The 13,687-nt window shown below is 48.8% G+C and overlaps 1 protein-coding gene across 1 annotated transcript in view; it reads right to left on the bottom strand.

Moving 5' to 3' along the window:
- GNAO1 (guanine nucleotide binding protein (G protein), alpha activating activity polypeptide O) overlaps positions 1-9,487 on the bottom strand; it is a gene marked incomplete at its 5' end in the record, with an annotated part of 80,644 nt that extends 71,157 nt beyond the window's left edge. The window contains one exon of the mRNA XM_010161212.1: positions 9,346-9,487. Within this exon, the coding sequence (XP_010159514.1) occupies positions 9,346-9,487 (142 nt within the window). The remainder of the gene's footprint in view (positions 1-9,345) is intronic.
- Positions 9,488-13,687: the final 4,200 nt, after the last annotated feature.

Here is a 13,687-nt window from a genome sequence, read left to right as displayed (position 1 = left end):
GCCCTTGGACCCGCTGCTCTTCCAAGGTCACCCATGTTGTGTCTCCCGTGGGGGCTCAATTACTTTGGGGTCTGTGGCCAGAGTGACCACAGCAGGAGAATACTGTGGCTGAAGTTTATTAGCACCCGGTGTAAACAAGAGCCATGTTCCCCATCCCTCCTCTCCCACGTGCCTGGGCATGGCAAGGCCGATGTCCCAGCTCTCCTTCCTCCTTCCCACGCTGTCCCAAGCCTGCGCTCTTGCTGTTTCGGAGCAAAGCCTGCACTATCCCTCACTGCAGTCCTTGAATAAACATAAACAGAGCCCATGTCCCTTACCAAAAGATTTGTTTATGCCTTTTTCTGAGTTACACACCAGATATCTGTTTAAGGCCAGGGATGCCCTATATAAATGTTTTCATTTTACATCTGGAGACATTCAAATAATAGGAACATCATAGAAGGCATTCGGAAAACAAATATTTTAAATGGCACTCCTAAACCCAGTGAGTAAGCAGCGTGACTCAGCAGCGCTTCCCAACACTTCCCAGAAGAGATGGAAATAAATCCACTTAATAACTGACATGTATTTGAAAGGTGCTGAGCAGTTTGTAGTTATGTGTGACTGCTGCTGGGGGAGCTGACTTGCCCTCACACCTGAAGGCAGCAGCCTGCCCAAAACAGGCTGCAGGCAGATGCACCCTGAACTTCAGTCCCAAACACGGGGGTGACTTTCTGGAAGGATTTCAGCGAGTGCCCAACCACCATGCAGTCAGAAACACGCACAAGCACCTCTGCCGTGGGGTGTGCTTCACCTCAGGGCCTCAGCTGTGTGGAATATCAAATAACTAGATGTATTTTTTATTCTGGCTTACAGGTCTTTCAATCCCATTATTGAAAGGCTCAATCATCCCAAAATTGAAAGGCTCAGAAAGGCTCTGGAGAAGGACACCACAGTGTCTGGTGGTGTTCACCGACACCAGGTGCCACCCAGGGCAAGGCCAGTGCTCTGCGGGGAGCGTCTGTGCTGAGCCTCATCGGATGGGCTGAAATCTGCCTTGGCCAGGCTGTGCTGCCCTTTGGGAAGGAGCGGATGGTGGTGTGGAGCCAGCCCTCTCCTGACCTGCATCCCACCCCAGGTCCAGGAACTGCCAGGAAGCCCCTCTGCGGGCAGCGGGGCCGTTTTCACCTTCTCGGGGCTCCGCTCTGACCATGCCCATTGTTTTTGAACACCCTGCCTTTTGTGTTGTCCCACTCAGCACTTCCCAGGGGCTCCCAGAGAAGCCATCTTCACTGGTATCCCGTGGGAATGGGAAGCAGCACCCCACCTCTCATTAATTCACCGCTAATGTCACAGTCCCGTGGCTGCTTCGCTCTCCCCTGCGCAGGGAGCTTCCCTGTCACACCACCTCCCTGGCAGCCCTAACTGCGGCGGCATTTGAATAGCAAATCTCACAGGGGAAGGCAGGCAGCCCTTCTTCCCAGGGAACACAGGGTTTTTTTCTTCTTTTCAACCTAAAAATACCCCGTGCATCATCCAAAAAAACAGTTTCAAACACATAAAGCTTGTGGAGGAAAGATACACCTCCTTCTCCGTGAAAGCTTGCAAGCAAGGACTAGGCTCCCTACAACGCGGGGTCTGCATTTTCACAGGTGAACAGGGAAGTTGGACAGTTTTGGGGGACCTGAGAATCCTTTTCCAGTATCCTTTGGAGGACTAGTGTTGTTCATCAAGCCTGAAATGGCAGCTGAAAGCAGAGGCATTGGAAAAAAGCAGCTCTAAAAGATGGATTTGCACCCGCTGAGGTTGTGCTTTCCCCAGCCAGGAAGCAACCTGACAAGCTTTCCTCCTGGCAGCTAGCTGAAGAGGAAGGTAATACTCACAATTTAAAAATCACCTTCCAGGTATTTTCTATTTTCCCTGATCCTCCCATACACAAACATGCTCAGGCCTCTCAGCCCTCCACATGTCTAACGCCTAGAGGTCTGGATGGCCCTTCAAGGGCAGGTTGTCCCGATCTCTCCTGACAGCATGGAAAGAAGATGGAAAGCACTACGAGCCTGAGCTTGTGTCCACCTGGAATTCCCTTTCCTGGCACCAGTGACCACTGCCTGGTCCTCTCAGTGTGTCTCTCTGGGAAAACTCAGGCACCATCTTTAAAGCTCTCTTTAGGTGGTGAAAGATGTGATTAGATTCAATCTGGAGCTCAGAGTTGGAGCTAGATGACTGTGGTCTCTCTCTTATCAACGATCCCAAGTTCTTTCCCTCCTGTTTTTCTTCAAAAGAAAATTAAAAGGCTAATTTTAATTGATGGGATCTGTTCTGGTCAGTGGTTTTGTAGGGCGGTTAGCTGTAAGGCTGCTCTCAGGCTTGGGAAAGCCACACGGATGGCAAGTGTCGCCCATCTAGTGCCTGGCCATCGCCAAGTACTCACCACAGAGACAGCTCTGAGTGGCATTTGGAGGTGTGATTCTCATCCGCCTCACTTAGATAGGATGCTGAACGGCATCAAAATATTTTTTTTCCCCTAGAAATGTGTTCCTTAGGAACAGGACTGCACAGAGGGACTGGGAGACCAGGTGAACTTCTAGCCCACCCCGTCCCCTCAGTGATGCCCATTCGCCACCAGCCCACACTGTCTGGGAGAACCCAAAAAGCAGACCCAGTGTTTACTTTTAAGTGAGGATTTGCACGTTGCCATGACAACAGCATCGCTATCATCCTGAAACAGGACCAACGTGAAAAACGTCACGCTGGCACATCAACCACTCAGCAAGGTGGCACCTTCCTGAGAGCAGCCTTCCACACAACATGTTTCCAACTTGCTACGCGACTGCCGCCCACTCTCCCCTGCCTCCTTTCGGCTCCATTTCACATGGCCTTTTTTCACTCTTTAGGAATTTAACTAAAAATGGGTACATCGAGGCACCCTGGGGAAGTTTTGGGTTTTAGAACTGTCAGTGATTGATTGTCTTCTGCTGGAAGAAAGGTTAGCTGATACTGCCTCTGGCTGCAGCACTGTCCGTGCAGTTCAGTCTCTTGCCTACAGCACCGAGCTGTTTCCACTGCTATTACATTTTTTAGGCTATTTCTATTTGAGTCCCATTCCTCCCCTTCCCCTCAGGGCTGGTACCATCTCCCTCCTTCACAAACTCAGGATTTCTTCCTGCCCACAAGCAGTTACATGTTAGCAGAAGACCGGGATTCTGACTGTTGTTCATCACCACTACTGCTGCCCTATAAATAGCTGTAATCCGTGCACTGCCAGAGCTAAGATCACATTTTAGCCCTAAATGAATCGCCAGTTTTCTACTGTAATTACCCAGGTTGGAAAGGAGGACAGATTGATAAACTTAGCCTAAGTAAAACTCTACAAGAAGACTTGGCAACCTCCAACCCTACAACCTGCTTATTCAATTGGATGGCTCTTCTAGGCCAAATGCTGTCTGTGAGGGCAAGCCATGATGTGTTTATAGCCATGACACAGGCTTATTCTGTCTCCCTTCTAAATGCTATCCTTATTAGTAGCACGACTACCAGTGGACCAGACACCGATTCTGGGGCAATCTTTTTTGCTATATGAAGACGGTCCGTATGCCACTGACTTGATGACCATGACTTCAGCTTTGCAGGAGCACAGAGTCAAGCCGTGCTGTTGCTGCTGCCGCAAAGGAAGGTCTCCTGGGTCTGGCCATGGGTCTCAGCTGACTTGCCGGGGATGTCTTTGAGTTTGACTCTCCCTAAGAGGTCATGGAAGTGGACTGTTTCAGGCTCTTTTAGCCATCACAAAAAGCTGTCATAAACTGTCTTCATGCACTGTTACTTTGGAAAGATTTTGTATTTTCAGGGGCTCAATGGGTTGGAAGGTGGCTAAGGAGGAAAATACGTTAGTGGGATGTGGAAAATGGAGCTTTTGGTTAGAGAGACCCCAGAACTGACACAGTGAGGCTGGTGGGTAGTGCACCATGCAGAGAGAACCAACTCTGCGATTTCCATTGTTCTTTGCTCTCTCCCTCTTTCTCCTCCAGTCTTATTTTGCAGCAATGATTCCCAATACATTGGCTATCTCAGCCAGCAACAACAAGCCTTTCTTGAATGAGCCAACCATCTCCCCGGCAACAAGGCAGGCTGTGAAAATAACAAGTGCTTTCCTTTCTGTTTTATGTTTCCTACCTCTCAAGAAATGCCCTGCCTTTTATTTGTCTCCACTGCTCAAAAACATGAATGATGGTAACTGAGATTCACCTCATGGAGGGACAAAGAGGGAGGTGAGCGAGAAAGGTGGCTTTGGTCTTAATGGAAAAGAGTGACAGACCTTTACATCTTAGTGAAAGGCAGGCTGAAATATTGTTCTGGCGCTGTTACAGTGATGAACCCGGCGAATGCCTACATGCATGCCATGGCTATTGCATGCAGCAAGCAAGCAGATTTCAGCTGGACATCCAGCCAAATGCTGACACCAGGCAAAAAGGAGTGGCTAATGCCTCCCTTATTCCATTTTCCCTTTTCTCCCACTCCATCCTGCTCCCATACAAAGCAGCCCCAAGTTACGCTTCACTGCAGTTAAGTTCCCATCGCCTACAACAGCAGACCACCAAGGGTTGGCCATATCCCCACTGCAGTGGCAGAAACCCAGGAATCCTGCGTCCATCCCCCCAGATCACCCCATTAGCTACCAGTCAGCAAACGCAGGCTTCCTACCAGCATGGCAGTGCCTCTACAACCTCCCCTGCCCTCCCCAAAGTTATTAGCAGCTTTTTTGCATTTCTCAGAGAGCTTGGGTTAGGGAAACGCAGCAGGAGCCGGCTGGTCTAAACAGATAACCTGCCTCAAATGAAGTAAAACCCACAAATACCTTGAGCTGACAAGGAGAAAAAGGCAGTCACACAGGAGCAGGTCTTATGAAAGAGGGTTCCTCCCACACACTGCTCCTTCCTGAGACTGGAAGGCAGCAGGTGACAGCAGCTGCATCCCTGGTCCTGCCACCACCAAGCAGGAGCGAGAGAAAGAGGGCAGGTCCTAAATTCGCCCTCGGCACGTGCAGAGGTGATGGGATGGAGGCACTGGGTTGCTGCATGCACCCCACTGCTCAGAAGCAGGTCAGATGCATCTCCAGTGCAGGCAGCCCCCATTGCCAGCCACCTCGGGTGGGCTGTGCAATTACACTGCACAGGTTTTTTTAGTATTACTAGCCAGTATTTTAAAACGTCCCAGGTACATCTCTGTTTAGCTCACAGTTCAGGAGTATGCAGCATAAGGTCACCACAGACACGTTTTGCTACAAAGCCTGAAAGAAAAAAAAATCCCTATCTAAAATATTTAATGCTTTAGCTGATTTTCAGTCCTCCCTTCCACAATTGAAGCAGAGACGTTTCCAGACTTCCACCAGGTGAAAAAGTTCAATTTGAAGACCACCGCATGCCACCTCTGGACCCCAAATGCTGGACCTGTGACCCTACCGCCTCTGACACGTGTGTCTGAGCCAGGCGACTGATGTTGGCATTCTCTGCTGAGTAATTTCTGAACAATTTCAGCCTGTTTCTGTCTGGTTTATGCTAATCTGAACACATTCTACAGCTGTTCTCATACCAGCCTGCACGGGGCAGTGTGCTGGCCTGGGTGGGCTCACTGCAGCCCGGGGCCACTCCAAGGCCCAGACACACCAGACCCCCCAGCTCTGGCATTTAACCTGAGTGGGACTGTAGGAGCTGCATTTCCAAGCGGCTTCTGAAGCCAGCATTGACCAGCTGAGGAAGAGACTTTACACTGCTTCTGGTTGGGATTTCTGAAGGCAGACTTCAGAACCAGGTCTTCAAATGCTGAGAGGGAAATCCATCACTTCCCTGTACTTCCTGCTCCATCAGATCGAATCACTTGTACTCACTTCTAGACTCCTGACTTTAGACCTCCATCTCCCATTTGCTCTGCCTGGGTACGCTGAAAGGGAATCAGTGAGGAGCTTGCTCTATTAATACATCTGCACTCCAGAAAACCGCTGAATGTAGAGGCTATACGTTACAGCCCAACTCCTTCCTGCCCATTAATCTGATCAGAAAGGGAAGGACCGAGCAGTGCCCTATGAGCCGGCTAGACCACACGAGACCAAGCCTCTGCCCCTGCTCCTTCGTGTAACCCCTGCTCTTTGCTGGCTGGGGCTCCAGACCTAGGGCAGTGATGGCCCTGGCGATGACACCCACGGATGCCGCTCCTGTCCCCTCACTGACTGCTCCTTTTTGCCTGCCCTCTCGCAACACGTAAGCGATATGACACATGGACCTAGGTGCTGCCTGCAGGCCATGAACCTTCTGTGAGCCAAGCACAGCTGCAAGAAAAACCACTCCCCTGCACAAGAAGCATGTATAAAAGTGAAATCCTACATGCAGACTGTTTTGTTCTTAATCTGGGGACAGGTCCTTATCAGCAGAGAGGGTCAGCGAGACCTGGAACATCTGCTTTTCATGATTTATTTTGTCTTTTTAGCTCGTATTTCCTACACTGATCTCACTTTGACTGACAAAAGCTAAGGGGTTAAGCTTAGTCTGGACTCTTCCCCCAGTCTTTTGCTTCTATTAGACTAAATACTGGAGGTGTAATTATGGGCAGGAGAAAAATGAGAATGGCGAGAGAGGATTTGGTTATTTTACCTCAGTAACAAAAGTGCAAATCATCTCATTCGCATATATTAAGTAGGGGAGATATTTTTTTTTTTTGCTCTGAGCGCTGTCAGGGTGCCATTTGGAAGGGATACAGGGGCAGATGCATCTCCCTGAAGTCAGGGTGGGGCAAGCTGTAATAGCCAAGCAGTCCCTGGGGAAAAGCTGTCCTGGGCTCGTGCCCCCTCCTTCCCTACTGCTGAATCAGGCTCGAGCAGCCGCAGCTCCAGCTCCCCTTCCCGAGCTCTCTTCTCTTGGGGGCTTAAGTGATGAGTAGGGGAAAATCCCCCACTAAAAGATTTGCATTGGAAACCCTTGGCTGAGAAATGACTTTCAAAATAGAAAAGCTTTGCTTGAAAAGGGATGAACCATGTAGCATAATACTCAACAAATCGCCTGTTTAATGGCCTCTCTTTATAGCAGCTGTGCATTAATAACAAAAGCGGGGTAGCAGAAGCCATGCGCTTCTTTGTAAGATTAAAATAAATACTATTTCATACTAATACCAGCAACTTTCTGTGGAGGTCGACTAAGAGAAAGGAGCAAGTAGAAGACCATGGCCTGAGATGCTTGCTTGCTTTCCCCTCTTTCTACTGCTGGATGAGGGAGTACAACTCCCATCTACAAGGGGAGAAGAATATACTCTGAATCAGCCCTCCCAGACTGTGGCTTGGTTTATAGTGGTTTATTGCAGTCTTGTCTGTACACAGCATGACACCATTGTAAGACAGGAGTAATTCTGCCAGGACTAAATACCTTACAGAAAACGAGGTTGGGGAGAATTATAATCTAACTTGCGTTTTACCTTGCAAGGCGTAACTCAGGATCCCTCCTGCACAGACTGAAACAAGAGTGGTTCATGCTGGACGTAAGAAGAAACATTTTCATCCTGAGGCCCGTAAAGCAGTGGACCAGGTTGCCCAAAGAGGCTGCTCAGTCTCCATCCCTGAGGGATTTCAGACCCAACTGGATAAAGCCCTGAGCAACCTGGTTTGACTTCAGAGCTCACCTTGCTTGAGCAGGAGGTTGAGCTAGATGCCTCCTGACGTCCTTTCCAGCCCAAGTTATCGTATGATCCTAGGAACATTTGGCATCTTTTCCAATGGCATAGGAACGGACGCAAGATTTCAAGCAGCCGCTACTCCACCTCTCATTCCTGGCAGTCCTGATAACAGCTCTCCCCCTCCACACCCCGTACGTTGCCAGGCCTGGCACTAAAGCAATGCTGAGTCCCTCCTCAAATTAGGACTTCAGGCATTAAAAAATAAAACCCAAGAAATTTTACATTTTCAAGCTGTCTGCCACAGACTATTTATCAGACATGGAGAATGATTTGTTTCTGTTTTCCTGGGCATAGGTTTTTAGCTGAGACAAGATACGTTGCCTTGCTGAGAGCTGAGTCACCGAGTAATCAACAGATTAATGTATTCAGTTCGAAAGCCATCAGCATTAGTTCTCGGCAAGCTCACAAGAACTCCATTATGGTATCAGCTCTACATTTGGGATGGAAATGTCTCCAGGATTTAGAGTTCCTGTGGGAAAAATCCCTAGGTGCAAAGAAAATCAAAATACTCCTTTGCAATTTGGAGAAATAAGGCACCTCTTCATACAGTAACACAACAGCAGGATTTTGGCATCCTTTCTAGCGAATGCTTTTATTATCAACCCTCAGATAAGGAGTTTGGGTATGTCGTACATCTGTCATTTGACAGCTACCTAAAAATAGTCATGATAAACTCAGTGGCATTAAAGACTTTGCTTTTACCAGGTCTTTAATCTGAAATTATTTTATTTCCAGTGAAACCAAGTAGTTTTATTTTCTCTAGGATGTGAGCATGCAATAAGAGGATGGTCTTGACTTCTCCGGGGCTCTGAGTTTCTCTGTGTGGGCTTGGTCGGAGCCAGAAATGCAAAGAGGAATGGCAGAGGCTGGCAGAGGCACCTCACAGAGGAGCCACTGTTTAAAAATAGGGAGCTGGTTAAAGTGACAACAGAGCAGCAACTGTAAAAGGACAGGCTGGCTTAGGTGTGTGGCATGAGAAGGCTGCCAGACACCACACAGTTATTCTGATAAGACACATGCTAAAGCTGCTGCCTAAGACCCTGTCCATACCAACCTCACTGGTTATACATCCCCTTGTTCGCAAACGCAACCACTGTTTGGGCACACTCAAATGGTGGGGATGTGAATAAAAGCCAGTCAAACCCCCGCAAAACTTAATCCTAAAAGCTTTCCTATGTTATCAGGCTGTTGGAAGGGGTTTGAATAGCAGCAAGACTTCTCTCCAAGACATTTCTCCTTGCAGCCTGTGTGCCCAGCACAGGCACAATAGACAGGACGCATGTTCTCGCTGTTTCCCCAAGTCTACCTGTACCTTTGTCCAGGCTGTCCCTAGACAAGAGATTTTTTTTTTTTTTTACTGGCCTGGGTAGTTCCAGGGAATAAGAGATTGTGGCTGTCGTGACACAGAGGTGCCCAGGGCTGTAATTCCTAGCATAGGTGTAAAACTGGCATGGCATATACAGTGGTGCCTATGTCTCTGCTGGTTGCTCAAAATGCATGTGCAACAGGCATTCAACGGTGATGTAAATCTTTCCCCCCTCCCTCCTTTTCCCTCCAAGATATTCAGAGTGTGCAAATGCCTCCCGTTTGTGCTCTGGAGTCTCCAGGAGCTCAGTTCTTTGTACCAAAGCAATGGCGATTTTAACTTACCCGTCGTTCCTTATCACCGTATTCGATGCCCAGGGTATCCATGGCACGGACAATAGCTGCCAGTGACTGTATAGTGTTGCTGTAGACCACTGGCTTGTACTGCTTCACGTCTTCTCCAGAGAAGCCATCCTCGTGGATGATCCTGAAGAAAACGCAAAGGACAAAAACCTCTTGAGAATGTCATTTCAATGGGGGAGACATTTAAAAGAGAGCTGTGCTCTTTTGAAGAGCACATCTGCTAGCTCCATTCACTCAGCGCAGTCAGCATTTCTTTTCAAACCTTTCTGGTTGTTCACCAGTAGTGTGTCTGAGCCCAGTGCCTGGGATTAGCATCTCTTTTCCTTCCTCTCCAGCAGGTTTTGTGCAGAGTCGGCGCATACGGTACCTCCCTCCCAACCTAATAGTGAATGCCGTAGCCTGGACAGCCTCGTGTTCCAATCCTTACAGCTGACAGTGGGGAGGTCCCCAGGTCTTACATTATCTTGCCTGTCAAGGTCTACGGAAGCATGTTCAATGCTTCCAGTGACCATCAGAGCAGACCCTAACCACTGAAACAAGTGGTAGAAAACCCTAGTTCTTGTCTAGTCCTGTTTACATTAACTCCTAGGGTGTCTTACAAAAGAAACCAGAGTTGAAACACCCCTGTACACATGGGGACACAGGCATGGATGACGCAGTTGTGTAGCACTTGAAGTATTTACAACCTTTCACACCTCCTCCCTCCTTCCCCCTCCTTTAAAAACAGCACTGGAAGTTTTTCTGCCTAGAGGCACGTCCTGTTATCCCTTCCTGAAGCAAGGTGGGAATGAGACCCACAGTCCTATCAGCTCTGCGTGACAGATGCTCTGTGCTTTAGTCTCTATTAAACTCCACAAGAAGAACTATTTGATGGAGCGAGTTCTTGTAGTCCCTTGCTCAGGTCAGAAGACTCACCTCTATAATTTCTTCATCTCTAAGTAGCTCATGAACTAAACCCATGTGTGTGTAGAAAACAGCTAGGATTTGCAGAGCTAATTGTGTTTGACAATAATTCTTCCCAGTGAAGACCTAAGTTATGATCCTGTCTCTTAAATATTGGCAGAGAGGATGATCTGCTTAGCTGAAATAAAGTCTTTGCTTGCTCATCCTCAGATCTCGCTGGACAACAGAGAGTCCTTCAGTTACAGACCTGGTCACTGATAAAAACTAGAACCCCGTCTGTAACAGGACTTTTGTTTCCTTTTTCGCTAAATCAGACACACACAAACCAAGGTCCTGACCATTGCTGGCATCCCCGGGGAGAGGGAGCACTGGCGGGGATCACAGCGAGGTTGCAATGGATACAGTGCTGGGATGGCAGCGGAGATGGGGCTGGATGCCAGCCCCGTGTTAGTAACAGATGAATACACGAAGAACAAGGCTGACAGAAACATGCTGACAAAGAGGCAGATCCACTTCCCGTGGTGTGAAGCTCACGGCAAGGTTTCCTCACACAAACGATCATCTTCCTGCTCTCCCCACCACCACCACGACTCACTCGCCACTGAACACTGAGCTCCCGGGAGGAGCTGCTCCAACACCCTCCAAGTCCTAGAAAAAGATGACTACAAGCGAAAACAGCCCAAGAAAGGCAGTAGTTTAGACTAACTGGTGGCCAAGAAATTTTTAAGCGACTGATTTGAGGAACCGAGCAGAGTCTCCTGGAAGGGGGAATGGTGCTGGCGAGCCAGAAACAGCACGAGGGGGTGCTGGTTTGTCTGACTAAGAGCAGGGGTGGATGAAAACCTTTCTGACTTAGTAAATCTGGACTTACCAATTTGTCAAATTGTTTTCTGTAGCTAGTGTTGATTTTGATGAAGAGTTACAGGCAATAGCAGACCTTGTACTCTGTAGCTGTTATTTTGTGTGAATCCAATGCTTGTGACAAGGTTTGGAATAGCAGCATTTGAGTAATGTGGAGGGAGGGGGGCCCGCAGAGCCGTGTCTCGGCACTGGATCTCATGGATCATCTACCATTACTCAGACAAGTTGCTGAACTTCTGGGAAATGTGTTTTGTCAAAAGTTGCATTCAAACCTGAAGAGTTATGGCTGGCACAAAGCACACGGATCTGTATCAATCCTGCCTGGATTCAAAAGAGACTGCACAGCACCGAGTCCTCCCAGCTACAGGCACAACAGCAAGAAGCTCAGCCAAGCAGAGGTCCTGGGGGAGGCAGGCCTGCCCTTAGCAAAAGCATCAGCAGCAATAATTCATTCTTTCTGGTTGGTTGGCTCAGGGTTGGATTTGGGGGCAGGGGGGACTAAATGGTGGTTCTGGGGCAACTAAGAGAAAGAAACCTAAGAGGGGGATAGGAGAGGGTCGAGAAGAGGACAGGCACAAGGATGCAGCTGAGATGTGTTTGGTCCAGCCGCTGGCCTTGCTGGTGGAGATGGGAGCGGTGCCCGCGCCTTGCGCCGGCTTCATCTCTGCCTTCCACTGACAGGCATCAGCTAGGGACCTGCTGGAGCAGAAAGAGGGCAGGACAGCTGTACAGGGCAAGAGGTGAGCTTCGATCTTTTTGGAGTTTAAACTGTCGCTGCTGGCCTTGTGCCATGAAGTTGTTGCCTGACATTTTCACTTCTAAATGCTCAGTGTTTCTAAATCCTCCAAGTCGGCAGTAAGTTCTCTATGAAGTAACAGGGCTCCTTGTCCTGAAGGGGCAGAATTAAATGATGGAGAATGTCTCTGGGATCCCTCAGAGAACATGCTGCTGGCCGGGCAACGCACTGACATCGTTCACAGCACAGACATAAAAGCATTACTTTTAAAGGGGGCAGAAAAGAGCGTGGAGAAAAAACACCCCGATTGTTCTTGTGTGAAATCTCTCCGGGAAGGCAGCCACGGCGACTGAAAGCAGCACTGCGGATGCCAGGATTGAAGTTTTGCTGCAGGAAGTACCCACGGATTAATCAGTCATGCAGTTAGCACATTACCTAATATCTGAGCGGGCAAATCCCCACTGACTACTGCCGTTCCAAAGCCTGCTAGGACACCATGAACTGGTTTATTGTCCTACATGCTTTTAGCAAATGTTTCTCCTCTTGCTTGCCATGGCGATCTGATGGCTGAACCCCCGTGGCAGCTTCTTCCACGGCCCTTTGGAAATGTTCATGCTGCCACTCACCCATTTGGGATACACCTTTCTTCTGGCCTGCTATTGTGCTTTACTGCCTAAAGGCCATCCAAAGCTCCAACAGGCCCCGTGGGATGTACATTGCTAAGGGGGATGGCTTGAGCCAGCTTGCGTGCCGCGGGACGCAGGAGGCAGTGGGGTTTGGACACTCCGGTGAGCTGCGGCCATCAAAAAATGCACGGTGTGTAGGGACCAGTGGAAGTGAGCAGCGCTCAAGGCTGGGAAGTCTTTAAAGGTTCAGGCAGGGCGGGCTATTCCTTAAGCAACCCGCAAATTAATGGGAACAGAGGTTTTTCAGCATTCAAAAGGTGAATCCTCGATTTTCTAAGTGGCTTGTATTTTTTCCTGTGTCTGAAATACAAAGGAAACTGCTGTGGGCAGGTTCCTCTTTGCCACACTACAGCTGGTCCTCTCCAGGGCAAAGGAAGAAAAGGGATTTAAGAGGATCCCCGGGGGCTGTGGAGGGGGGAGACAGTTCTGTAATTTAAAAAAGTGATTCTGAGCAATTAAAAAGCCATTTCATTCACTGAGTGACTAATGAAACACCGTGCTCTGAATGGAATGGCGAGCGACAACTGAATCAACCTGATTGTCTAATGTACCTATTAATGCCTGCTCCCTACCCCTCAGCTGCTAACAGCAAAACCCATATGTCTGCATGTTACACTGTCATACTCATTTTAGAATGGCATTAAGGAACAGGTATTTGCTGGGGAAAATGGCTCCACCGCAGATCAGATCTTCTGCCACCCCCCAGCAAGTCATTAATCCTGACGAAGTGTCCAGTGCCTCAGCGATTATTGCTTAATTACAAAATAAATTAAATACTTGGAAACAGGGGGTGCATTCTGCGTAGCAGCTTGCTTTGGCTTCCGTTCAACAAAGCACTTACATGCCTTCAGCCTTTCACTACGAAATGCACATATTAAAAAGGCAAAGCCAAGGATAACTTTGCCGGGTGTCCCCACTGACACACGCTGCCCCAGCAGTCGTCTGATGGCACCTCCAGCACTGTGGGGCTAACCCAAGCAAGGACCCAGTCTGCCTAGGTCACTCCAGAGGGGAATACTTGTCCATCTGTCCTGAAAACCTCCTGGAGTAGAGGCTATGGTTTCCCCTCCTGTCCCTGCTTCAGTCCCAATAAGCTATTCTGGCCCTTTCCTTCCAGCCCTTCCAACCAAAGTCAGGC

This window comes from Eurypyga helias, unplaced genomic scaffold (assembly GCF_000690775.1).
Source record: "Eurypyga helias isolate BGI_N326 unplaced genomic scaffold, ASM69077v1 scaffold20991, whole genome shotgun sequence".
Classification (NCBI taxonomy): domain Eukaryota; kingdom Metazoa; phylum Chordata; class Aves; order Eurypygiformes; family Eurypygidae; genus Eurypyga; species Eurypyga helias.
This window is presented reverse-complemented; position numbering and strand designations above follow the sequence as displayed.